General features: G+C 37.2%; 2 protein-coding genes across 9 annotated transcripts in view; both read right to left on the bottom strand.

Moving 5' to 3' along the window:
- PHTF1 (putative homeodomain transcription factor 1) overlaps positions 1-17,549 on the bottom strand; it is a 77,950-nt gene extending 60,401 nt beyond the window's left edge. For 7 of the 8 annotated variants that reach the window (XR_006335698.1, XR_006335696.1, XR_006335702.1 and 4 more), the window contains exons 1-3: positions 16,995-17,546; positions 16,604-16,678; positions 15,930-15,986 (exon numbers count right to left, since the gene is read on the bottom strand). Coding sequence is in view for 1 of the 8 variants with exons in the window: in XM_043876808.1 (XP_043732743.1) it covers positions 15,930-15,986; positions 16,604-16,648 (102 nt within the window). In the remaining 7 variants the exon portion in view is untranslated. Of the gene's footprint in view, positions 1-15,929; positions 15,987-16,603; positions 16,679-16,994 lie in introns of all 8 variants that reach the window. The other variant, XR_006335701.1, reaches the window with a different exon arrangement.
- A 5,657-nt stretch (positions 17,550-23,206) lies between these two features.
- RSBN1 (round spermatid basic protein 1) overlaps positions 23,207-24,967 on the bottom strand; it is a 39,788-nt gene continuing 38,027 nt past the window's right edge. The window contains exon 7 of the mRNA XM_043876806.1: positions 23,207-24,346. Coding sequence (XP_043732741.1) covers positions 23,873-24,346 — 474 coding nt within the window. The 3' untranslated portion in view covers positions 23,207-23,872. The remainder of the gene's footprint in view (positions 24,347-24,967) is intronic.

The raw sequence follows: 24,967 nt of genomic DNA, 5'->3' as shown, positions 1-24,967 counted from the left end.
AAGAAGTCACCTGCCAATGCAGGAGACCAGGGTTTGATTCCTGGTCCGGGAAGATCCCACATGCCGCAAGCAACTAAGCTTGTGCGTCACAACTATTAAGCCTGTGCCCTAGAGCCCAGGAGCCACAGCTACTGAGCCCATGTGCCAGCCTAGAGCCCATGCTCCACAACAAGAGAAGCCATTGTAACAAGAAGCCTGCACATCACAGCTAGAGAGCAGCCCCCGCTCGCTGCAACTTAGGAGGAAAGCCCATGCAGCAACAAAGACCCAGCACAGTCAAAAATAAATAAATAAAATTACTTATAAAAAAAATAAAAGTACATGAGAAGACCTAGAAACAAGATAGCATGACAAAAACTAAATAAAATTCAAGAAAGCCTAAAGCAGAGTGGAAGTGAAAAGGGGTTCCGGTATGAGAGAGAAACTGGGGAGGTAAGGAGAAGCCAGATTTTGAAGATTATAATCATGCTGAGTGTGCACTTATTGTAAAGATACAAGGAAGTCAGACAACTGTTTTAAATATGAGAAAAATAATCATATTTCTGTTAAAAACAAAAACAAATTAACAATAAACTGGCTTCAGTAATTACTGAGGGTTGAGAGGGGGAACAAGGGGCAGAGAAAACGGAAAGTTAAAAAAGTGACTCCGGTAACCTAGATCAGGAGTGGACAGACTGTCTCTAAAGGGCAGATGGTATTTTAAGGTTTGTGAGCTATACCACCTGTGTGCCAATACTCAACTCAGTCGCTGCTGCACAAAAGCTGACTTAGACACAGACAATGAACGTGTAAAGCATGAAGCCTACAGTGGTCTAGGCATTCTGGCTGCAGGCAATAGCTTGTGAAACAAATGAGTGGAGACAACAGGTCAGTCCAGGCAATCAGAAGCATGACCTGGGAGAAGTATTCATAGCCAAAATACTAGACAGAAAATCCAGAAGTCTTGGTAATTCAAAATAGGGATCAGTGTGAAGATGAGGCCACAGAAGAATTCCAAACCCCAACTCAAGTACTCTAACTGCTCAATGAATAGGAAAGAGAAGGCACAGGGCTGGCCAACAGAGGGAAAGTCACAGTCCTCTGGCCAAGCTGGAAATCTGTGGGGTAAGGAAGGAAGGACTCCCCTATCACAGGAAGGCACTGAGAGTCACATGACAAAAAGTATAGACATAACAGTCTTCTTACAGGGAAGGATTGAATAATCAGAAAACTTAATACATATTTAAGTCTAACTTCAAAGTTCATGCCTAAACGTTGATGACACTTCTTGTTTTTGCCAGTGGTATAAATAAAATATATTTTATTCTAGAGCTTGCATGCCACAACTAGAGAGCCCACATGCAGCGATGAAGACCTCACATGCCACAATTAAGACTCAGCGCAGCCAAATAAATAAATAAATATTTTTTAAAAAAACATGATTTAACTTTAAGAAAGTAATTTTATTTTATTTGGATAAATATCCAGGGAGAGGAATTATTCAATCATAAGGTAGTTTTATTTTTAAGTTTTTGCAGAGCCTCCACATTCTTCCGTAACAGCTGTTATCAATTTACATTTTCAACAACAGTATACAAGACCTCCCTTTTCTCTGTATCCTCACCAATGTTTATTATCTTTTATTTCTCTGATAATTTTAGCAGGTTACAAGGTGATATTTCACTGTAACTTTGATTTACATTTGCATAATTATTAGTGGAAACAATGCCCTGTTGTGGATGTGTCTGGTGGTGAAACTAAAGTCCAATGCTGTAAAGAATGGTATTGCATAGGAACATGAAATGTTAATTCTATGAATCAAGTTACGCTGGATGTGGTCAAACAGGAAATGCAAAGAGTGAACATCAACATTCTAGGAATCAGTGAACTAAAATGGACAGGAATGGGCAAATTTAATTCAGAAGACCATTATATCTACTATTGTGAGCAAGAATCCCTTAGAATGAATGGAACAGCCCTCATAGTCAACAAGAGTCCAAAATGCAGCACTTAGGTGCAATCTCCAAAACAATAGAATGATCTTGGTTTGTTTCCAAGGCAAACCGTTCAACATCACAGTAATCCAAGTCTATGCCCCAAGCACTTATGCTGAAGATATGAAGTTAAATGTGTCTATGAAGACATACAATAAAAAGATGTCCTTTTTATCACAGGGGATTGGAATGCCAAAGTAGGAAGTCAAGAGATACTTAGGGGAGTAACAAGGCAAGTCTGGCCTTGAAGTACAAAATGAAGCAGTGCAAAGGCTAATTGAGTTTTGCCAAGAGAATACACTGGTCATAGCAAACACCCTTTTCCAACAACACAAGAGACGACTCTACACATGAACATCACCAGACAGTCAATATCAAAGTCAGATTGATCATATTCTTTGCAGTCAAACATGGAGAAGCTCTAAATAGTCAGCAAAAACAAGACCTGGAGCTGACTATAAGATTATCATGAGCTCCTTATTGCAAAATTCAGACTTAAATTGAAGAAAGTAGGGAAAATCACCAGGCCATTCAGATACGACCTAAATCAAATCCTTTATGATTATACAGTGGAAGTGACAAATCATTCAAGCAATTAGATCTGATAGACAGACTGCCTGAAGACCTATGGATGAAGGTTCGTAACAGTGTACAGGAGGTGGTGATCAAAACCATCCCCAAGAAAAAGAAATGTAACAAGGCAAAGTGGTTGTTTAAGGAGGCCTCCCAAATAGCTGAGAAAAGAAGAGAAGCAAAAAGGCAAACAAGAAGGAGATATACCCAACTGAATGCAGAGTTCCAAAGAATAGCAAGCAGAGATAAGAAAGCCTTCTTAAGTGAACAATGCAAAGAAATAGAGGAAAACAATATAATGGGAAAAACTAGAGATCTCAAGAAAATTGGAGATACCAAGGGAACATTTCATGCAAAGATGGGCACAATAAAGGACAGAAACGGCAAGGACCTAACAGAAGAGATTAAGAAGAGACAGCAAGAATACACAGAAGAACTAAACAAAAAAGGTCGTAATGACCCAGATAACCATGATGGTGTGGTCACTCACCTAGAGTCTGACATCCTGGAATGTGAAGCCAAGTGGGCCTCGGGAAGCATCACTACAAACCAAGCTAGTGGAGGTGATGGAATTCCAGCTGAGCTATTTCCAATCTTAAAAAGATGATGCTATTAAAGGCTGTACTCAATATGCCAGCAAATTTGGAAAACTCAGCAGTGGCCAAGGACTGGAAAAGGTCATCTGCATTCCAATCCAAAGAAGGGCAGTGCCAAAGAATGCTCAAACTACTGTACAACTGTGCTCATTTCACACGCTAGTAAGGTTATGCTCAAAATCATTCAACCTAGGCTTCACCAGTATATGAACTAAGAACTTGCAGATGTACAAGGTGGATTTAGAAAAGGCAGAGGAACCAAAGTTCAAATTGCCAACATTTATTGGATCATAGAGAAAGCAGGGAATTCCAGAAAAACATCTACTTCTGCTTCATTGACTACACAAAAGCCTTTGTGTGGATCACAACAAACTGTGGAAAATTCTTAAAGAGATGAGACTAACAAACCACATTATTTGTCTCCTGAAAAACCTGTATGCAGGTCAGGAATCAATAGTTAGAACTGGACATGGAACAATGGACTGGTTTAAAATTGGGAAAGGAGTATATCAGGCTGTATATTGTCACCTTGCTTATTTAACTTATATGCAAAGCACATCATGCAAAATGCTGGGCTAGAAGAATCACAAGCTGGAATCAAGATTGCCAGGAGAAATATCAATAACCTCAGATACAAAGATTATACCACTACCATGCTAATGTCATGTCAACTAGATGAAGCCTCCATAAAAACCTCAATAGTCTGTATGGGGTTCAGAGGGCTTCTAGGCTGGCGAACATACACACCAGTAGAGTAACACACCCCAAACTCCACAGAGACAGAAGCTTCTGTGCTCAGGACTCTCCCAGATCTCACCCTAAGTATCCCTTCATCTAGCTATTCATCTGTACCCTTTATCATATTATTTAATAAACTGAAAATTTTTGAGGAAGTGTTTCCCTGAGCTGTGTGAGCCACCCTAGGAAATTAATCAAACCCAAAGAGAAGATTATGGGAACCCCTGATTTGTAGCCAAACTGGACAGAAGTTGGGGGTAATCTAGGACCTACTTCTTGCAGTTGGCGTCCCAAGTGGGACAGGAGCAGTCCTGTGGGACCAAGGCCTTTACCTGTAGGAGCTGACACTATTTCCACGCACACAGTGTCACAACTGGGTTGAATTGCAGGACACCCAGCTGGTATCACAGAGAATTGCCTGGTGTGGGAAAAAACTTCCATACATTTGGTGACCAGAAGTGGTGTTTTGTGTGAATAAGGGAGACTCACAAGAGAAACACAGGAAGCAGACCGAATTGAAATTCTCTAAATTTAGTTCTCAAATTTCATAATAATGCTGATTACTCAAACAATCCTTTTGATCTGTAAATGTGTTTATTTCAGTACTGGGGAAGTTTTTAAAATATTATTTATTTGATAATTACTTCTCCTCCTTGTATTTCTTTCTCCTGGAACACATACTAGTTGGATGTCAGGCTTCCTGCATGAACTGTACTCATTTTTTAACATTCTTTTTCCCTATTCTTTCATACGATTTTTCTGGGAAATGGCCTCAAGTTTATCTTCCAACTTTTCTACTGAATTTATTTTTGTTACTTTTATTTTCTGGTTCTCTTTTTCATCTATAGACTTTAAAATAGTATCCAGTACTTTAAATATATTAATTGTATCTGTAAAAATAGTATTCTTAAAATTCCTGTATCACTTTTTAAAATCTCTTTCCATCTTTTTTTAGGTCTCAGATATTTGAGCATTTTCAATTATCCATTTACACTTAAGAGCAAGGCACTATCATGCTGAATACCCATTCAGCGTGCAGCGGAGCGGGGACAGGGGAGGCTCTTGAACAGTGGCCTCACTGTAGAGGGTAGCCAGACATTTCATCACTTCCAATATCTTAAGCCTTTTCGGTCAGCTTGTGCTAAAAGAAATTCCAGTCTTCTGTTTAGAGATTATAAACCTGGCCACCAGCCTTTTACTTGATCTCCTTTATTAGTCCATTATTTCACCTCATTTTCATTTGTGTATGGTATTCTGGAATCTGGAACTTCTCTGGTTCAGCCTCTCCATAAAGCAAACTTTAATCTTCTGTCAATGGATGATACGGGTGGCTATGAGGTTGTGGAGAATGAGGAGGAGGATCTGAGGATAAGTCTATTGCCCCTAATACATATGCTCAAACAATCCTACTTTCAGTTCTATAATACCTTACACCTGCAGATAGACCTGGTGCATCTAATTCCTGAGTCTTTCAGAAATTAAATACAGGGACTTTCTTCCCTTAACTTTTAAATTGAACAATAGTTGATGTATAATATTATATAAGTTATAGATATACAATATAATGATACACAATTTTTAAAGGCTATACTCCATTTATAGTTATTTTAAAATATTTGCTATATTCTTCGAGTTGTACAATATATCCTTGCAGCTTATTTTATAGATAATTATTTGCATCTCTTAATTCCCTACTACCATATTGCCCCTCTCTTCTTCCCTCTCCCCACTAGTAACCACTAAATACAGGTGTTCTAAAACAGGAAGTTTAAACTTACATTTCTTTCAGTTCTTGAGGGCTGATTTTTTTCTTATTTATTATAATTTTAGAGGAGTTTCAGAAGAAACCAGACAGAGATTAATGTACATATTTCAACTGTCATCTTTAATGAGGAGTCTCATCTGTCATGTACCCACCATTCCCGTTCAAGAAACAAAATATTACAAATACAGCTGAAATCACCTGTGTTTCTGATTAGCCATTTAAAATTTTCTAGGTGTAAAATCATATTTTCAAATACTGAAAATATATATAGAAAAATGAAGGAAAAAATTAAAATATTTTAAAAGCAAAGATAATAGTAATTAGAATGCTTTGCTAATCTTAACAAATATCTCAGCCAGCATGTTAAGTAGTAATAGAGACCATTCTTATTTTATTCTTTTGGTGGGGGAGGGGGACCAAGTTGAGCTTCATCACTGAAAATAATCTTAGATTTAATATATTCTCTTAATTAAAAATTTTAGAAGACAAATTTCATTGGGAATATATATGAATTTCTTGTGTACTACATTATGATCTCTCCTGTTTTTTTTCTATTGGTGTGATTTAAGAAAATAGCCATAGTGAGGTGTAATTAATACTGTACAAAACTCATTCGTATTTAGGTATAGTTTTAGTAATTAACTTGGTAGATTTCTGGTAAATTTAGAGAGTTGTGCAACCATTATCACATTCAAATTTTAGAACATTTCCCTCATTTGAAAAATAAGAATGGCAATAAATCTGTATTCCTATCCCCCAGCAATAGGCAAACACCTATCTGCTTTCTATTTCTACAGATTTGCCTTTTCTAGAAATTTCATGTAAACTGAATCACAGAATATAGTCTTTTGTGTCTGGCCCCTTTTACGTACATAACATTTTTGAGGTTCATCATGTTGTAGCATGTATCAACAATTTTTATTGCTGAGTCATATTCCATTGTATGGATATAAACATTTATTTATCTACTCACAAGTTGATAGACATTTGGACTTTTTTCTAGATTTTTTGGTAATTAGGAATAGTATTGCTATGAATATTTGAATATGTTCCTCTGTTTTTATTTCTCTCACATAGGTAACTATATGGAAATGCTGGGTCATATGAGAAGTATGTATTTAAATTTTTAAAAAACCATCCAACTAATTTCCACTTTCCATTTCCACCAGCAGTGTATGATAATTCTAGTTCCTCCATGTCCTGGCCAACACCTGGTAAGGTTAGTCTTTTTAATTTTAGTCATTATAAGAGGTGAAGTGAACAATGCAAAGAAATAGAGGAACACAATAGAAGGGAAAGACTAGAAAGACAAGAATGGGAAAGACAAGAAAATGAGAGATTCCAAGGGAACATTTCATGCAAAGATGGACACAACAACGGACAGAAATGGTATGGACCTAATAGAAGCAGAAGGTATTAAGAAGAGGTGGCAAGAATACAAGAAGAACTGTACAAAAAAGGTTTTAATGACCCAGATAACCACGACGGTGTTATCAGTCACCTAGAGCCAGACATCCAAGCGGACCTTAGGAAGCATCACTATGAACAAAGCTACTGGAGGTGATGGGATTCCAGCTGAGCTAATTCAAATTCTAAAAGATGATGCTGTTAAAGTGCTGCATTCAACGTGCCAGCAAGTTTGGAAAACTCAGCCTTGGCCACAAGACTGGAAAAGGTCAGTTTTCATTCCAATTCCAAAGAAGGGCAATGGCAAAGAATGTTCAAAATACCACACAACTACACTCATTTCATATGCTAGCAAAGTAATGTTCAAAATTCATCAACCTAGGCTTTGACAGTACCTGAACCAAGAACTTTCAGATGTACAAGCTGGATTTAGAAAAGGCAGAGGAATCAGAGATCAAATTGCCAACAACCATCAGATCACAGAAAAAGAAAGGGAACTCCAGAAAAACATCTACTTCTGCTTCATTGGCTATGACTGTGTGAATCACAACAAACTGTGGAAAATTCTTAAAGAGGTGGGAATACCAGACCACCTTACCTGACTCCTGAGAAACCTGTATGTAGGTCAAGAAGCAACAGTTAGAACCAGACATGGAACAATGAACTGATTCAATATTGGGAAAGGGGTACATCAAGGCTGTATATTGTCACCCTGCTTATTTAACTTACATGCAGAGTACATCATGTGAAATGCGGGGCTGAATGAAGCACAAGCTGGCATCAAGATTGCCAGAAGTATCGATAACCTCGGATATGCAGATGACACCACCCTAATGGCAGAAAGCAAAGAGGAACTAAAGAGACCCTTGATGAAGGTGAAAGAGGAGTGTGAAAAAGCAGGCTTTAAAGTCAACATTCAAAAAGTAAGATCATGGCATCCAGTCCCATCACTTCATGGCAAATAGATGTGAAAACAGTGAGACTTAATTTTCTTGGGCTCTAAAATCACTGTGGATGGTGACTGAAGCCATGAAATTAAGACATTTGCTCCTTGGAAGAAAAGTTATGGCAAACCTAAAGAGCATGTTAAAAAGCAAAGATATCATTTTGCCAACAAAGATCAATAGTCAAAGCTATGGTTTTTCCAGTAGTCATGTATGGATGTGAGAGCTGGACCATAAAGAAGGCTGAATGACAAAGAATTGATGCTTTAAAACTGCAGTGTTGGAGAAGACTCTTCAGAGTCCCTTGGACAGCAAGGAGATCAAACCAGCCAATCCTAAAGGAAATCAGTCCTGAATGTTCATTGGAAGGACTGATGCTAAAGCTCTAATCCTTTGGCCACCTGATGCGAAGAGTTGACTTGTCGGAAAAGACCCTGAGGCTAGGAAAGATTGAGGGTAGAAAGAGAAGGGGGTGACAGAGGATGAGATGGTTGGATGGCATCATCAACTCAATGGACATGACTTTGAGCAAACTCTGGATGATAGTGAAGGACAGGGAAGCCTGGTATGCTGCAATTCATAGGGTTGCAAAGAGTCAGACATAACTGAGTGGTTGAACACAACAAACAGGTGTATAATAGTATCTTGCTGTGGTTTTAATTAATACTTCGCTAGTAACGTTGAGCATCTTTGGACAGGCCCAATCATTTCAGGTATTGTCTTTAGTGACATATCTATTCAAATCTTCTGCCCATTGTTAAACTGGGTTTTTTTGTCTTCTGAGTTGTAGGAGTTATGTATCACAGGTACAAATGCTCTACATATTAATAAATACACGACTTGAAAATATTTTCTCACAGTCCATGGCTTGCTTTTTTGTTTTTTAAAATGGAATATTTTGAAGAAAGGTTTTAATTTTTTTTTTAAGGTTTTAATTTTTGATGAAGCCAATCTATAAAATTTTTTTCTTTCATAGCCATTTTTCTAAGAAATCTTTGCCTATCTTAAGGTAAGAACAATCTTCTATGTTTCCTTTTAGAAAACCTCAGACTTTCAGTTCTTACACTTAAGCCCACGATCCTTTTTAATTAATTTTTGTATAGTGTGAGGTAAGAATTAAAAGTTTATTTTTATATATGTGGATATCCAATTGTACCAGCACCATTTGTTGATAAGACTATCATTTCTCGTTGAATTGTTTTGACATCCTTGTCAAAATCAATTTATCAAAACTGTAAGGATTTATTTCTAGATTTTCTATTCTGTTCCATTGATCTATCGCTCATGTCAATACTATACTATCTGAATTATTTACAGCTTTACAGTAAATCTTGGGTCCAGTGAAGTGAAAGTTGCTCGGTCATATCCAACTCTTTGCGACCCCATGGACTATACAGTTCATGGAATTCTCCAGGCCAGAATACTGAAGTGAGCAGCCTTTCCCTTCTCCAGGGGATCTTCCCAAACCAGGGATCAAACCCAGGTCTCCAGCATTAGGCAGATTCTTTACCATCTGAACCACAAGGGCTTGGGATGTAGTAAGCCTTCAAATTCTGTTCTTCTTAAAGTTATCTTGAATGTTCTAGGTCTTTTGCCTTCCTGATCAACCTTAGAACTAGCTTATCAATTTTTACCAAAACAAAAAGAAGCCTGCTGGAATTTTAAAGGGATTATAATGAATCTATAGATACTAATATATTTAGAGAGGATTGCCATCCTAACAATGTCAGGCCTTTCAGACCCCAAACATGAAATGTTACTCCATTTCTTCACATCTTTAATTTTTCTTAGCAATGTTCTGTAGTTTTCAGTGTACAGGTCTTACGTATGCTATGTTAAACTTACTCTTAAGTATTTTAATATTTTTGATACAACTATGAATAAACTGTTTTCTTAATTTCATTTTTAGAACACTCATTGCTGGTATACAAAGATACAAATAATTTTTCTATATTGATTTTAAATCTAGAGGCCTTGCTAAACTCATTTATTGTTAGTAATGTCTTAGCATTTTCTAAATATGGGATCAAGTCATCATGAATAAAGGCAATTTTCATTTTCTTTTGCAGCTCAATGCCTTTCACTTCTTTTCCTTGCTTTACTGCACAGGCCAGAATCCCTAGTACAAAACATGTTAAGAGCAGACATCTTGCTTGTTCCTGATTTGAGAGACAAAGCACTCAAGTCTTTAATCCCTAACTCTAGTGGGTTTTTAATAGACATCCTTTGACAGACTGAGAATATTACTTACTATTTCATCAGTAATGGGCACTGAATTTTGTCAAATGTTTTTTGTCCCTACTAAAAAGATCATGTGGTTTTACCCTTTATTCCATTAATACGGTATATTATATCATCTTCAAATTTTAAACTAATGACACATTTCTCAGATATCCCACTGGGTCACAGTAGATCATCCATTTTGTATGTTATTGAATTTGGTTTGTGAATATTTTATTAAAGATTTTTACATTTTGGGGCCAATGCATATTTTTAGGACAAATTTCTTTTTTTAAAAAATAAATCAGTATTATAGTTATTAAAAAATCCGTATTGTGTCTCAGGTAGGACTTTTTTCTTTCAGTTTTAATGAGATATAATTGACATACAACACTGTATTAAGTTTACGGTACAGAGCATAATGATATGACATATACATTATGAAATGATTGCCACAACAAATTTAGTGAACATCTACCATCTCATAAAATTTAAAAAAATAGAAAAAAAATTTTTTTCCTTATGATACAAACTCTTAGGATTCACTCTGTTAACAACTTTCATATATAATATATAGAAGCATTATTTATGTTTATCATGTTGTATATTACATTCCTAGTACTAATTTATCTTATAATTAGAAGTTTGTATCTTCTGACTGCCTTCATCCAATTCCCCCTCCCCCAACTCCCCACCCCTGGTAATCACATACCTGATCTCTTTTTCTCTGAGTTTGTTTTTGAAATATAATTGACCTAAAACAGTATGTTATACAACATAATAATTTCATATCTTTATACAGTTCAGGATGATCACCAAGTCTAATTATCATCTTTCCATGCAAAGATATTACATAATTACTAACTATATTCCCCACACTACATTTCATACTAGTGACTCATTCATTCTGCAACTGGAAGTTTGTACCTCTTAATCTCCCTCACCTATTTCTTTCCCTTTGTAACCCTTCTCTGGCAACATCTGTTTACTCTATCTACATCTATAGCTTTTTTTGTTTTGTTATATTTGTTCATTTATTTTTTAGATTCCACATATTAAGGGAAATCATAGAGTTTTTGTCTTTCTCTGACTATTTCACTCAGAATAACATCCTCTCGGCCATTCATGTTGTCACAAACAGCAAGATTTCATTCTTATGTAACAGTAACATTCCATTGTATATAGATACCACATCTTTATCCATCCATTTGTTGATGAGCACTTATATTGCTTCCATTATCTTGGCTATTGTAAACAAAGCTACTATGAACATATGAGTGCATGTATCTTTTCTAATTAGTGTTTTTGTTGCCTTCAGATAAATACCCAACAGTAGAATTGCTAGGCCACATGGTTGTTCTATTTTTAATTTTTTAAGGAATCTTCATACTGTTTTCCATAGTGGCTGCACTAATTTACATTTCCACTAAGTGCAAAAAGTTCCCTTTTTTCCACATCTTCACCAACAACTGTAATTTATTGTCTTTTTGATAATAGCTCTTCTGCCATGTGAGGTGATATTTCTCTGTGGTTTGGATTTGCATTTCCCTTATGATTAATATGCTGAACATCTTCTCATGTGCCTGTTGATCATCTGTATGTCTTCTTTGGAAAATGTCTATTCAGATCCTCTGTCCATTTTTTAATAGGTTTCTTTTTTTGATGCTGACTGGTATGAATTTTTTGTATATTTGGATAAAACATTTGTAAATATCTTCTCCCATTCAATAGGTGGTCTTTTCATTTTATTGATAGTTTCCTTTACTGTGCAGAAGTCTTTTAGTTTGTTGGAGCCCTGTTTATTTTTGCTTTTATTTCCCTTGACTGAAGATATGTATCCAAAATAATATTACTATGACCAATGTCAAAGACTGTACAGCCTATGTTTTCTTCTGGAAGTTTTATAGTTTCAGGTCTTACATTCAAGTTTTAAATCTATTTTTAATTCATTTTTGTGCATCATGTGAGAGAGCAGTCCAGCTTGAGTCTCTGCATGTAGTTTTTCAGCTTCCCCAATACCATTTATTGAAGAGACTGTCCTTCCCTCATTGTATATTCTTGCCTTCTCTGTTGTAGATTAATTGCCCATATAAGTGTAGGTTCATTTCTGGATGTTCTATTTTATTCCACTGATCTATCTATGTATGTTTGTGCCAAACCACACTGTTTGGACTACTGTAGCTTTGTAGTATAGTTACAACAAATTCTCTGGTGCTGTCTTTGTAATCAGGGTAATACTGGTCTCCTAAAATGAGTTGGGAAGCACACTTTCTCCTTGGCTTTATGAAAGAATTTGTGTAGGATTAGTGTATTTGTTCTTGACCTAATTAACTGTTATTTATCCTTCAGATCTCATTTGACACATCAATTCTTCAGGGAAGGCTTCTCTGACTTCCTTGACTAGGTCCATTTCCCTGTTCTAATAGCTTGAAAATAACAGCTTTCTTTCTTAGCATTTATCACAAAGCAATTTTTATTCATTACTAGGATTAATTTTACTATTGTTTTGTCTCCCACATTACCATAAGCTTCATGAAAAAAAAAAAGTTGAATGTTTCTGTTCATCATTATACAGACATATTGCCTAGCCTATTGCCTACACATGATAGGTAGCTGCTAACAAATATTTGTTAAATAAAGAATACATGAACATTTGTTTTAGTTTTATTTTTGATATTTCTTCCCCTTTATTTTGACTTATTTCTGACTCTTTTCATATTAGCTTGAATCATTGTGACTCTTTCTTCCTAATCAATCTAGACATTTCTTTTGTTAATACAGACATTTAGAGTGATATAATTTCATCAAGCATTGCTTTGGAAGCCCTCTACAAATTTTGTTATAACTACATTTTTATTTCTACCCTCCAAAAAAACAGATATGATGTGCCTCCTCTACTCAAAACCATACAATGTTTTTCATTTTCTATAATATAGTGTCTAAAGTTCTTAGATCAGTGAACTCAACTCCAAACTGACTTATATAATCTCATTTAATACCTTATACTCCAACCAGATTGAGCTACTTATTCTTCCCTTATACAATTGTTATACTTCTCTTTGTAAATACTTTTTCTCCTTGTAATCAGTACCTAGCAAAATGCTTTAAATATAGTAGCTCAATAAATGTTTGTAGTACAGTGCCTACCACTTTTCATGATCCAAGTTAAGATTTTTTAAATTTGTTTTTTATAACTTTGAATTATATTTTTATTATATAAGTTCTAATTTTATTATATTGTCATCTGATATTAGTTTTCAAAAATCATTATATTTGTGTAATCTGTTTTAAATTGCATTAAATACTTCTTTGTAACCTATACTTTTGTCAGTTTTCATCTAAGACTTAAACACACTTAAAAACATGGTTTTGCTCCCACCACCATTAGATTGTGAAATTCATGAAGGCAAGAACCATGTGTGTCTTGTTGACTGTATTGTTAGCACCTGGGAGGCCTTGGCACCTTAACAGTAAATTTTAGAGTTCTCTTTAATTTTATTCTTTCCACTGCTAAACTAAGGAGGTGTTACGATTACCTTATGAGAAAACAATGATTAAAAATATACATAATAGGTGGGCTTTAATCGAATGCAGAAACACCAAGTTCCTAGTATGAATCAAGATGTTCTAAAAAATGGGATACAAATGCAATTCCTGTCCTTGAGGTCCATGAAAACACACAGGTTAACAAATAACACAGGATACAGTGTACCAAAAGGAGGGTATATATAAAATGGCATGGAAATAAGAGTTGTGGAAATATTTAAATCAGGTAGAGGAAAGAGGTAGGTAAAGAAATTGTATAGCAGGAAGTAAAATCTTTTAAAGCATAAATAAACCAAAACCAGTCAAACCACAGGGCTTTTTCAAGATCACAAAGCTAGAGACAGCTCACAAAAGGAGATCCAACCCCTAGTACTGGGCGCTTTTCATTATACCAGACTTAACTACCCACACTTTTGGAGCTCACCAAAGAACAACAGGACAGGATTTGAGAGCTACAATATAAAACTGGGGGATTTATTCATCCTAACCCCATCTCCTATTAATATAAAACATCAGAGACTGTACAAAATTGTGAAAAGTTAGCCAAGTACCATGTATTTCTAATAATTTCTTAGTTGATTGGCTTATAAAAAGAACATGCCCTGAAAGTATTTCAGCTGAGATTTAAATGTCCCAGCCCAACCAATCTGACTTGGGGATAAACAGAACAAACTATTAAGTTGTACTGGGCTTCCCAGGTGGTGCTAATGGTAAAGAACCTGCTGCCAATGCAGGAGACCTAAGAGGCATGGGTTTGATTCCTGGGTTGGGAAGATCCCCTGGAGTAGGGCATGGCAACCCACTCCAGTATTCTTGCCTAGAGAATCCCATGGACAGAGGAGCCTGGTGAGCTACAGTCCATAGGGTTGCAAAGAGTCGGACACGCCTGAAGCAACATAACACACAGACATAAATATTTTTTTACTGTTAACAGAGGGTCTGAGGAAAGATCTTTTAAAAAGAAAGGTCCAAAAACAAGAATCTGCCAGCCATTATTCAGTACTTTCCAAGGAGGTAAGAGCCTAAATCTGTAGATCTAAATATTAAGGTTAATAGACATACTTTAAGGGCAGGATGGTCTTGAGGCTGTTCCACATCTCTCAAGACTATGCAATTACATATGGCTACCAAGCAACAATTCCATGACTAAATTTGCAACACCCCCACTCCTGCAACACATATTGATCCCACAGCTCTGGTTTGGGAACATTAGATTATTTAACCCTTCTTTCCCCTATTATAAATTAATAAACTGGCACCTGAATAACATCAATTTTGGTTGCTTGGTTAGCATGAAATAACTCCAAGAAACTGCTCAGATCCAAAAGTAGTGTAGAAAAACATTTAAGAACCTGAAATACTTAAGATCATACTCTAAACCAGTAATTGAAAAAGTGATTCAGGTAACAAATGGATTTTATTTGACTTGCAGAGGAAGAAAAAGAGGAAGAGGGAGTGGGAGGGGTGGGGGACAAAAGGCAAGGGTAAAGGAGAAAAGGAAGGAGGAGAGGGGTGAGGAGGAGGAGTTGCTCTAAAAAAACCTGGATAGTTCCTTTTCACAGCTTCACCTGAAAACCTTGAAGCTCTAGCAAACTGGCCTTGTATTACCACAACTAACTCTTACCTATGCCAGTAAAAGAGTCACAGTTCCGTTTATACTGGATATTTGATTTCAAATTGATCATAGACCAACCACCCCCTTTCTGTTCCTCTCATATGGAGGCGAAATGTTAATTGTCACTTATCATCCCACTGGTACTGTTGTTTTCCTTATAAACTTCAAAGAACAAAGAATACCTTAGTGGATAAGTGCAGGTTTTTTTTAAAAAGTAAGTACAGGGCCTTCCCTGACAGTCCAGTGGTTAAGAATCTGCCTTGCAATGCGAAGGACATGGGTTCGATCCATGGTCAGGGAACTAAGATCCCACATGCCACAGAGCAACTCAGCCTGTGTGCTACAACTACTGAGCCCTTGCACCACAAATAGAGAATCCGTGTGCCGTAATGAAAGATCCCCCGTGACACAAGGAAGATCCCACATGCCACAGCTCAGACCCAACACAGCCACATAATAATATTAAAAAAAAAAAAGTAAGTACAATCCAGTACTTACAACACATTAATGCAGTAAAACAAAGTGGAAAAAAAATCAAAGAAATCAGTTTACCTTAATCTGAGTCTGTTCGATTGACTTTTCCCATATCTGCTGATCATATGCTCCAATCTGAAATAAGAAGCAGGCTACTTAAATGATGGAAAGGAAATTCTTTTACTTAGGCCACGTCTCACAAAAGTCATGAAACTATTTCAAGTGTCTATATGGTATCTGGGAAATGTCTGTGCTTTTCTGAGGCTAAGATAAATTATTATTTCCAAGGACTATTTCCTTCAAAATCCCAAACTTAGCTGGAAGCAATGTCCAAAATATTTCAAATTAAATATCAATCTTAAAAGATATTTCCACTTAAAAAGTATCAGTAGAAAACTAAACAGAAATAAAAGGTAACGGGCAGCTCATTAAGACTGCTGACAGTAACAGTCTGATCCGTGCAGATAAAAGTTTTATGTCTAAAAAAACAGCAATTTGATGAGAAGCAAACTCTCAGAGCACTGCTGTGACACTGTGAATGTAGTCTGGAGACAAGAGGTTGAAAATCTCATGCGGGGACCTGGAACTGAATTCAAAAGACCTCGTGACCTTGTACACTAGGCTTTCCATTTGAGATACCATGTAAGAATACACTGCACTACCAAACTCATTAAAAACTAACATGATAGGTATTCTTTGTGGGAGCTTTCTGCAGGAAGCATGCTTTACAAATAAAAATACACTGATATTACCTTCTTTTGGTACCACGATATAGCATCTCTCTCATTTGAGGCCATCTGTGTCTCCAGCCAGAGAACGGGATTTCACTGAAAACGAAGGAGAACCAGTCGGTGAGTCCAGTAGTTTAAAGGTACTTTCCCAGTTTGGATAGAAGTCAAAAAACGCTTCTCTCAGCCTCTCCATAAGCTGCTGACCGTCTCGTTTTCCGGCTGTTTGCCAGGAAAAAAAAAAAAAAAAGAGCATACCAAAAAAAAAAAACCCCTCTGGCGCAGCGGCGACCGGAGCTTCTCTAAGAGATTTTGTGCCGGTGTGTTTAGGGATGCAGGAAAGCAAGAGAGGAGGGGAGGTCGGTGGAGTTGACCCGCGCCCTACCTCCTCCGCTCTCCAAGGTCCGGCACTCACCTGGTGACCAATGCCCCGCCGTCCGGCGGCCGGGACCTTCCTTCTCACTGGCCCCGGCCCGCCCGTGAGGCCGGGGGCGAGGCGGCGGACCCTGCAGGCCGCATCTTCCCCCTGAGGCAGAGACGCCGGCCGGGCCGTTACCATGGAGACCACGGAGGCCGCCCCAACCTCGGAGGCAGCCGGCTGCCCAGCGCCCAGACGAGGGCAGCCTGCTGCCAGAGAGCCGGCGCCCTCCAAGCCCGACCTATAGGGTCATCGGACTGACCCTAAAATAACCAAACAATGAACTGAGAAAGGAGGGCGATAAAAAGTGAAGGGGGTATTCGCTAGACTGCCAGTCGCTACGGCAACGGCCGAAGGTTTTGTGCCCGGCCGGAAAAGTCAAGTGCAGAGGTCCCAAGGGCCCGGGTGGCAGCTGCTTCGGGGCGGCGGGCACACGTCCTCGCTAGGCCGGGCCGGGCCGGGCCGTGACTCAGCCGACCCAGACCTGGGAAGCAGCAGCTCCGCAGACCACGGTGCAGCCGGGCTGCAGCTTCCGCTTTCCGGGGTTTGCTGTGAAGTTGGCTCCGCCCCCGGCCCGGGGCCTTCCCGCCGAGCCTCCGCCAGGCTTCGGGACCGAGGCGCTGGGGAGCTGCACCGCGGCGGTATGGGCCCCTGCGCAGCTTCCTCAGCTCACCCTTCAGGTCACTTCTTCAGAAATGACTTCCCAGCCATCCATCTAAAGGAGGTCGGTCCAGATATTTCAATAGTTCCCTGTTCGTTTCTTTGCAACACTCGGCTTTCCTTGTGTTTTATATTTCTTTGTGCTTCATTATTTACTGTCGGCCTTCCTCAGTGGGCTGGGGGCACCATGAGGTCAGAAACTAGGGCCCGGCACGAGCCTGGCCTACAGTTTCTCAACCTTTGCTGAAGGAACAAATGTTTTCATGAATTTACGCTGTTCTGCAACGAAAGACCTGGCAATCTGCGGCTTATTAAATCCCTTCCTCTCCCGCCTCCCAACAGCTCTGGGACTTCAGCTTTCTGGGTGCTCAAGGGTAAATAAAGGAAGAGAGGGGCCAAGGCTTAGGATAGTTCCAAGGCACTTTCCCAATTAGGATGGGGCAGGTGGTGAGCGGAACTGTTTGTAAGTTAAGAATTCAAGCAGGCTGACAGAGGTCAGGAGAAAGGACCGGTTGTGACCTCAGATGAATATGTAAGAACAGGTTAAGGTTTTAAGCAAGCTTTCCTCTCCTATACCTTTTTTTTTCTTTGGCCATTAACGGAACACTGAACTCGAACGGTGATTCTAACCTCAATTGAAGCAGTGACCTTGCTTGGCATGCAATGGTAGCATTTGGGTCCGTTTAAAGCTAATGAGATAATGATTAGACCAGTCTAGAAAGCCTAAGATGGGCAGTTGTAAATGTTTGCTAGCTAACTTCGGATTAGCTAGCAAATCGACATAAATGGAAGTTACTATTCCCGTTTCACGGATAAGGAAAATCTACCAAGATAAAAGTAACTCCCACAGAATAATTTAAAATTATTTTACCCAGGCTTATTTTTATATTCCACACATTGGCAGTGGTTTCCTTTCTGCTTTTGCTTCTTGACAGCTTTTCCTGTCCTCACAGCTAAAAGTTCTGTTGGGTTTCAAGAGGAATGTCTGATTAAAGAAAAGCACGGGAAGAATGACTAATCAAAAAGTCATTTTATGTATATCTAAATATTTGCTTTAAGACGTAAAGTTACACTAATTTAGCATTTTACTTTATTAGCACACAGAGAGGCTTTAGGGGGAGTTCCTGGAAGAACTGCAATCAGGTAAAACTAGGGAAAACTAGTAAGTAGCAAATCGTCTTTCAGGAGCCCCACTTACAAAGTTACAGTGCTCCCTAAGGCTCTTACTGAACAAAGCATGGGCTTTGAGCTCACAACTGCATTCAAATTCCTGCTCCCACTATGTAACTTCAGGTAATTTATTTGGTCCAACAGCCTGTTTTCTCACCTGTATTATGGAGACTGTATTGTTACCTTCCTACTCAAGGCTGTGAGGATTAAATGTTCAGTTCAGTCACTCAGTCGTGTCCGACTCTTTGTGACCCCATGAACCACAGCACGCCAGGCCTCCCTGTCCATCACCAACTCCCGGAGTCCACCCAAACCCATGTCCATTGAATCGGTGATGCCATCCAACCATCTCATCCTGTCGTCCCAATCTCCTCAACAGTTACTCAAAAAACATCAGTTCCTTTCCTTTTCCTTTGCTAATCATAAGCAAGGGCTATCAGTGCTTAGGAAAGGTACCTTAATTAATGAGAAGTTCACACAAATAAGAACTGATGAGGAAAAAAGCACTGAGTTATGTCACTTAATACAGCAATGAAATCTGAAACGTCTGTAAGAGCATGTTCATTAACTAACACTGCATGCATGTGCTTTCAAAAATACCAACATCCCCAGATCAAAAATTTAAGATTGTTCTCTCAGATATAGAACAATTTATGGGGTTAAGAGGGTTAACTGCCACAATGCCAAGCATAGTTTTCCTTCTTCCCCACAAACTAACTGCCTCTTGATATGGATGAAATTTTACCCTGGCATCTATAACCTTTTCCTTAGAAAAGTCAAGATTTTCTAAAATAGTACAAAATAACAGAAAAGAGGAGGGATAAATACTTTAAAAACAGGTTCCAGGTAGCCAGAATTCCTATGTGCTATTCATTTTGTCATGAAACATCAGTAAAGGACAAATCAGACTTTGTTTATTAAAAAAATACTTTACAGGAAAAAAAAAACTATGCATTCCATTGTCCTATTTTACAAAGAAATAGCTTAACAATTTAACACACTTAGACAGCTACAAAAAAGCACTGTGTTAAAAGGATTATTATTCACACAAATTTAGATTTAAGACTATTCATTAAAAACCTTTTTAAAACACTCATTAATGTCAATAAACAAACTAAGGCCACAAAACGCAAATAGTCCGCCAGGCAAATTATACATTTCATCTATATGCAAAGACCTCTTAGATAAATTAAAGCCACAGGAAATAAAAGTCTTAGCTGCCAATCAAAATGGAGTTTAGTCACAGAAAACACTATTACATGAAAATTTACAACATGTGATAGAAGTAGTACATAAGTTTTTTAGAGAGAATTGAAAAGTGCTATATTAAGAGACACTGGTCTCAACTACATGCACAAGTGAATCCTAAAAGATGTATGAAGAAAATGGAAGGCCATAATATTTATGGAGAGATAACTTGCTTTTAAAGCAACAAACTTTCAGGATGAGGATAGGTCCATGTGCTAAAGAAAAACATCTGTCTTGTACATTTCCTCTACTTACTGCATGACCAATAAATACAGCGACAATCTGTTTTTAAAAAATTAATACTTAGCAGAAATATGAACCTCTGGCATGTACTAGTGAAAAGTTTCTTTTTATAAAACTTGTAGCAATGATAAAACAAAAAGACACAAACTCAATTATTCTAAAGATATAAATGCAAATAAATTTTAATGGCAAATACAGATGAAAATAAATGATCTAATAATGAGCTAATAATAATTAAAAATATATGCACTAAGGGTTTTTTGAATGTTAGTCTTGTTCCTAAATTAGCTTTCATTCTAGACAGTATTTATAGAGGGAAAAGCTATAAGCAAAAATCTCTCCAGTTACTAAGCATGAACTTTTTGCCTATTAAGACTGATGCAAAACATCTTTTCCTAAGGTTTAGTAAATAATTTTATTTGATAAGCTCCTTTTTCCCCCTACAAGAGCTTTTAATATTAGTCGTTATTCCAGCTGTCTCTAAGGGGAAAGGGGACCTTCCAAATGTCTTTTAATTCGAAGTATTAATAATAAAGTACCAGTGAAACAAATCCGAAGTATTAAATTAGCAAATTAAAAGTAGAGTTAAGCCGAGGAATTCATTTGTAAAGAGTTAAAACTTTGGAGGGGAAAGCAAATCTGTCGTTTTTATTATTATTGCTTTATGAATTTGGGCTACTTCTTTGAATCATAATCCTACTCCGAGTACATCCTGGTAATTACTGTATGACTTCTGGGGCAAGGGGAAGACTTTTCTCCTGATAAGTGAATACCATAAGATCATTCTAATTACTAAGTTACCAATACTCATTTACTGGATCCTTTTCCATAAGCACATTTAAAAAATATCCCTCTGCTCCACAAAAAACTAAAACTTATAGCCACATTCTGCAAGTAATCTCAAAAGAGTTGGCACAACGGATAATATACCAAAAAGGAAGATCAGCTTAAACTTCAGTTACAACTTCACTGCCATCACTACTTTACAAATCAGAAGACGCCAGATTGTTCCATGCCTCACTCCACCAAACCAAATAATTTAATGATTTTAGAAAAGTTGCTATCATTTGTATCGCTAAACTAGGATACAGCTTTAAAGCAGTAACAAACTCAAAACTTGCGCTTTTATATTCATCAGTCTTTAAAGCATGCTATTAAAATCTAATACTCACATAGGACATTCAGTTTCCAGATACATTACTAGCTAAATGTTTCTCTCTCAGTTCTATTGCAGTTCTAACATACAACGAATTTATTAGTACATGATTTTAAACATCTTTATACTCTTTTCAATATGTTATATTGGAGTTGAGGGTAGAATGTTTTATAAAAAGAAAATGGGGATTTGTTTTTGATTGTAGGTCTTTGCAGATCCGCTGGTTCCTGAGTGATTATACACAGTGCTGGCTGTCAGGAGACAGTCTCCTTGTTTATTAGCAATGACCAGCTTAGATGACAGATGGCATTTGCTGGATGGCAAGTGGGAGATGGGGAAATCGGATCTTGGAAGACAAGAAAAAAATAAAAAGTTTTTGCTTTAACAACCTTGTTCTTCATGATTATTTTGAAAAGCAAATGTTGCCTGAGAAGAATTTTACTTTGCACAGCCTGGTAAAGCTCTATGAAATTCTTCTGGACAGAAAAACAAAAACAAGAAATAACCCAAACCCACATACTCAGTGATTCACCCCCTCCCCCTAAAATAACAAAAAACACCCTCAAAGGCAGGTCCCTTAAAAACTAGTCTTGATAAACTAGAATTTACCCTAAAATTTATACCCAGGATTTTGAAACACCCCTGCAATAATCACATTACTCTTCATACCATTCTAATTACCTTATTTACAAAGATAACTAAAACCAACATCACTTCCAATTCATAAATGGTTTACACTGAAATGTTTCTCTATTTGTCTTCATCCTTTGTAACAGAGAATACATACATATACATATATATAAGGAATAATACAGATTCTAACTAATCACTGCAGTATTTGCTGATGGTTACTTTTCTATCGGTTTACACAGTGACCTCTATACTTTGCTAATATGCGTTTAACTACACAACAATATTGCACAAAGTAATATTTATATAAGATTTAACCTATTTCAGAATATTTTAGAGAAAATTCATATTTGTATTTCAAAAGATGCAGCTATGTTTCCATGGTGACAGACATAATAAAGCAGCATCTTTTTTTGCCTATGTTAATGTAAATATTCCAAATCTCACTCTCCAGGAAAAAAAAAATCTCCAAATTGCACTATAACCAGGTAGATACAAGAATCTGGCCTTAGGTGTGGGGAGTACTCTTCCTTTAATAAGCAAAAGGCCTATCATATTATTAACTAAGAGAAAGTGAAATGTGTATCACATTAACATTCTAAAATAACAGAAAGTTAAGACTACACTAGCTACATGAACTGTGCCTGTTCAGAAAAAAAACTGTTAAATATTCAGGCACTAATAAGGATTAGGCTACCTGAAACTCTAGGATGAAATCTAGTGCCATATTCTTTATTAGACAGTAGCAACACAGAGCAATAATAAATAAACCCAGGTATTCACCAGTTGAAACTGTGAACTGAAGTATCTCAACAGATCTTTATCATGAAGAGGTTGATGCTAGGTGACAAAAATAGTTTTTCCTAAGTTTCATGCACAAAATATGGCAGCCTCATCTGAGAAATAGATATCATTCTATAAGTTTGATACTCATGATCAGTTTAGGAAGCAAAAGTGTCCACACAAATTGTGAGGATGCTAGGAAGCAGAACAATATAGAGTATCATGTCAACATTATCTCTTTTACCCAAAATATCTTCCATAGTTACCAAGTATTCTAGAAGAGATTAATGAACCATGGAGAATGAATGACCAAGGACTATTCATCTTTAGATATTTTTAATTGAAATATCCACTGGGCTTTAAATAACAGATACAAAAAAAAAAAAAAACAGTTGGATCAGAAAGTGCTGTGCTTTCTCTTTTGTTAGGAAATCAGAGAGCCACTGAACTCCTTAGAAACTACCTGCTCTTTATGGTTGAAACCAAACAAACGACTTGCCCACGCACAAGATGCAGGACCTCTTTCCTGCAACCTACGCCATTTTTACTGTAGAAACAGGAACTGTGCCATAAAAGCACAAGTACTAAATCATGAATCTGATCTTCTATCGTAAAAACAGCAAAAATGGCAAGAGACAAGTCAAGATAAAATTAAAGGAAGTGAATTAATTTACTAAATAAGAATCTGTTATTCCAGAGAATTCTCATTTTGATTTGAAGAAGAGATTGAATTGTTACCTCACACCTTAAAACAGAAAGTAGCAGCAGACCCACTATTACATACTGTACTAACGGGATAAGATACAACTCTTAACTTTGCATAATCTGTGTAAAAAAGATATGCTTGACATTTGTGGAATGTCATTTCTCTTTATAGAATTATAGGCAAGATTTCTCCAATAAAACTTAACTTAAGCCAGTTATAAAACTATAACTTCACATCAAAATTTAAAAAAGTTAAAAAATGTGTTTGAATATATACATATCACACAGGAGTGCTTGAATGTTCCTGTAGACTGTGTTGCTGGTCAGAGTCCAGTCTACTTTCCACCTTTAAAACTGGAATAGACTGAGTCATCTGATCTTGCTGTAGATTAAGTTCAGATGAAGGTGGGAAGGACGATGAAGCAGTTGTCAAAAGCTGTGTGTCTGTGCACATTTCCTCAGATTCAGTTTTTATCCTCACACACTGGGAGTCAACTTCTAATTCTTGCTTTCCAGTTAAATCACAGTCCACATTAGAACTGCCTTCTGTGTTCTGAGAGGCATCCACAACAGGGTGGTACTGTTTAAGCCTTATATGCCAGGCTAAGCTGCACACTGCTGACACTGTTTTGAACTGATGAATGACATTTCTAGGGATGAAGTAGATATCATTGTCACACAGCTGAATTCTAGCATAACGAATGCCTTCCCGCCTCATTTGGTTTAGTTTTGCTTCATCTACCCACTGCACACACTAAAAAGAAGAAAAAAGTTTCATGAGATTTTAAAGTAAAATATGCAAAGATTAGTAAGTCAAATAAAATAATCAGCACAGGAAAACAGTAGGTTCAAATTAAAGCCAAACAATACTATACAATATACAATTTACTACAATTTCCTACAATTCCTGAGATACATTTTTCCTCATATGTTACTACTTTTCTAGTAACAAAGTACAGGTTAAAATTAGGACTGGCCTATAGAATCACTAAATAATTCAAAATGCAACTAAATATCAATACTCTTAGCCCCATGCCAGGGCAACATTTATCTGTTTCTTTCACTGTCTTCCAGCCTTTTGTAGGTGAGGGCACACAGTGCAATTTGGTTAACAGCTGAGACTGCTCATGGCCAAAACTGAGCATCCTGGGTCCTCTGACCACCTCAGGCCCACTTGGCATCCCAATGACTGAAGGGAGACCCTAAGCATTCTGGTTGGGAAGCTCCATTTTAATGATTTTCAACATCCTCCACAAACAGCTTTTAAAATGAAATTAAATTCACTATACCATGTATCCAACTAAAAGATAAAATGCAAAATTAAATAAGTACAGATACTTAATTTCCAAGATCTCACTCAAAGAGCAATGAAAAA

This window comes from Cervus elaphus, chromosome 20, assembly GCF_910594005.1.
Source record: "Cervus elaphus chromosome 20, mCerEla1.1, whole genome shotgun sequence".
Taxonomy (NCBI): domain Eukaryota; kingdom Metazoa; phylum Chordata; class Mammalia; order Artiodactyla; family Cervidae; genus Cervus; species Cervus elaphus.
The sequence above is the reverse complement of the archived record's forward strand: the minus strand, read 5'-3'. Positions and strand labels throughout refer to the sequence as shown.